Below are 2,401 nucleotides of genomic sequence, written 5' to 3' on the forward strand. Positions count from 1 at the left end.
CATTTCTGGATTCCTTGGGATGATCCCACGGAAACCAATCTGGGAAATGAAATAAACTGCTTCCAGCTGTAACCTGCTCCTTTACTACTGATGTGAGCAGGGCTGGGCTCACAGGCAGGGACTGCCTAACTGCATAAAGAACTCAAAGTTTGGTTGTGGCTGATGAAGCATGTTTGCAGGTGCTGCAACTTGCAATGCTGCAAGGAGAGCACCAGCTCATACTATGATGTTTAAAAAAAAAAAAAAGGCAAGCTGGTGTAAAGCAAGAATTAAAATGTCTACTAACTGCTTGGAAAGGACATAAGCTGAAGCCCAAAGGAGTGGATCAGTCTTAGAAGAGATGTAAGAACACGTATTTGCATCTTCTCCTGTACATGTGAACCACAAAGGATTTAACCTAAGACAGAACTGGGCTGTTTTGCTGTCAGACAAATTATCCAGGTCAAATAGCAATGAAAAAGTGTCATTCCTACAACACAAAGCCAGAAAAGCATTTTGCTTTTGTTTTCAAGACTGCAAGCTCCTCATGGGTCACTCTTCTTAAATTTTGTGTAACACAGGGCTCATTGTGAGCTCTCGCATCAGAACACCCCAAGTAGTTTTCGTATCTACCTGTCCTAAAAAGGCAGGCACTGGTGAAGCAAAGACTGCCAGCAGAAAGAAGATTCTCCACAAGAGTCAGGTTTTACCACTCCTTCCTAACAAAGGGTTCTGATGGCACTGCCAGATAAGCTTGCAATTTTTCGTGTGTTTTCCTGCAGTACTATTCTACATTGTCTGATACTGGTTCTGTTGAAGGGCCTGATCCAGTCCAGCGTGTTAGCACAAACCCATCTCCAGCAGCAGTTTAATTTATTCGCTGTGCTCTGACCAGGGTGGCTGAGTTGCAGGCAAACACCGTTTTCTCAACTCACCTACAGAGGCAGTGACCTTAAGCACAGGGGCAGGGCAGACAGCTGGGAGCAGCAGGGTCAAACCAGACAGGCAAGATTCATTGGAAATTCCCTGTCAAAGGCAAAGCCTTGATTATTTGGTTTTTTCTCTGTCACTGGAATTTGTCAGCTTTAGAAAGCTGTCTCAGAAGTCACGTTATAGTCTAGGGAAGAGCTCACCCTGATGGGATATTAAAGCCACTTTAGGGCAAGTTTAGTCAGGTATTTGAAGCAATTCTGGGTGCTTTGGTCACTGGCAAGTGCCACTCGCATCTGGACTGTCTCCAAGAAGGGACACGAGCATATTAAGCTGAGCTCCTCTCATAGCCAGATGAAGAGCAACACACAGGTAACATCTTTATGCTACCAGGGGACCAAATAATAAACAGAGCCAAACCCCCCTTTCAGACTAATACACAACTCCAGCAGACTAACACGCCGCTCTTACAGACCACATGGAACCTTGGCACAGCCACTGCAGAACACAACGCTGTGCAGCAGCAGCAGATGACCTCTACAAAGCATCCTTCATTTCAAGTATGTGAGCAACACTGCCCATCAAGGCAGAGTAGCCCCTGCACCTTTTCCAGCCACACCACGGAAACATTTTGGTGACTTCACAATCCTTCATTTCTTTCCTTAAACCACTTGACACTAGGACTAAGATACCATTACAAGAGGCCACCATAAATAGTTTTTTATTATGCTTCGGAAGTTCTCGTCACACATGTGATCACAACACAGACAGTTTTCTTAGTGCACAGTGCTTTGCTGCCTGTTGAACCAATGTGTAAGCTGTTAGAAAAAGCAGGAAATTACTTATCAGTCAGTCAGTACCACCTTAAACACACATCTTTACTGCTACCCGCTTTGCCTTCCTGTCTGTATTTATAGACTCATATCCACCTCCTCACATCAAGTCCTCATTTATCCCCAAGCATGCACAGCAAACCCTGCACTTCTCTGGTTGTATTTGTGAGGACAGTCACACGCCCTTCAAGCCTCTCAGATTACAGCACATCCTTCAACTGTCCAAAACATCACCCATTTTGGCTGAAAATCCACTTGGATTCTTCCCATCTGGTTGACTCCTCTCTTTTCCCGTTCTCCATCTCCTTTTCTGCCCAAGAAGACTCTGGTCACTTCTACTTGCAAGGAAGATGATAGCGGGAGGTGTGGTGGTCCTTCCGGTCAAACTCATCATGGCCTTCCCTGAGAAGCAAACACAAAGTGCAGTCAGAAGTAAATACTCAGGCAAGAAACTCACCCTTAGCCACTGCACAAGATGTGTCCCAGCAGCCCTTAACTAGAAACCTATCCCAAGCGTTAGCTGTGAGGACCTGACTGGCAGCCCTGTGGACTGACTATTTGCGCGTAACAGAAACCTCTGAGGTACTCTGTAGAAAGGTCTGCTCATCCTGGCCTGCTGGAATGGGAAATGACAATAGGTCCGTCTGCCTCTTTCCCTA

At 45.8% G+C, this 2,401-nt stretch overlaps 1 protein-coding gene across 1 annotated transcript in view; it reads right to left on the bottom strand.

Annotated features, from left to right (window-relative positions):
- Positions 1–1,619: 1,619 nt before the first annotated feature.
- The window catches only part of ZFYVE19 (zinc finger, FYVE domain containing 19), a gene marked incomplete at its 5' end in the record, with an annotated part of 10,441 nt that continues 9,659 nt past the window's right edge, over positions 1,620–2,401 (bottom strand). The window contains one exon of the mRNA XM_010188112.1: positions 1,620–2,144. Coding sequence (XP_010186414.1) covers positions 2,078–2,144 — 67 coding nt within the window. The remainder of the gene's footprint in view (positions 2,145–2,401) is intronic.

The sequence above is a fragment of the Mesitornis unicolor genome, unplaced genomic scaffold (genome assembly GCF_000695765.1).
Source record: "Mesitornis unicolor isolate BGI_N332 unplaced genomic scaffold, ASM69576v1 scaffold697, whole genome shotgun sequence".
NCBI classification, from domain to species: domain Eukaryota; kingdom Metazoa; phylum Chordata; class Aves; order Mesitornithiformes; family Mesitornithidae; genus Mesitornis; species Mesitornis unicolor.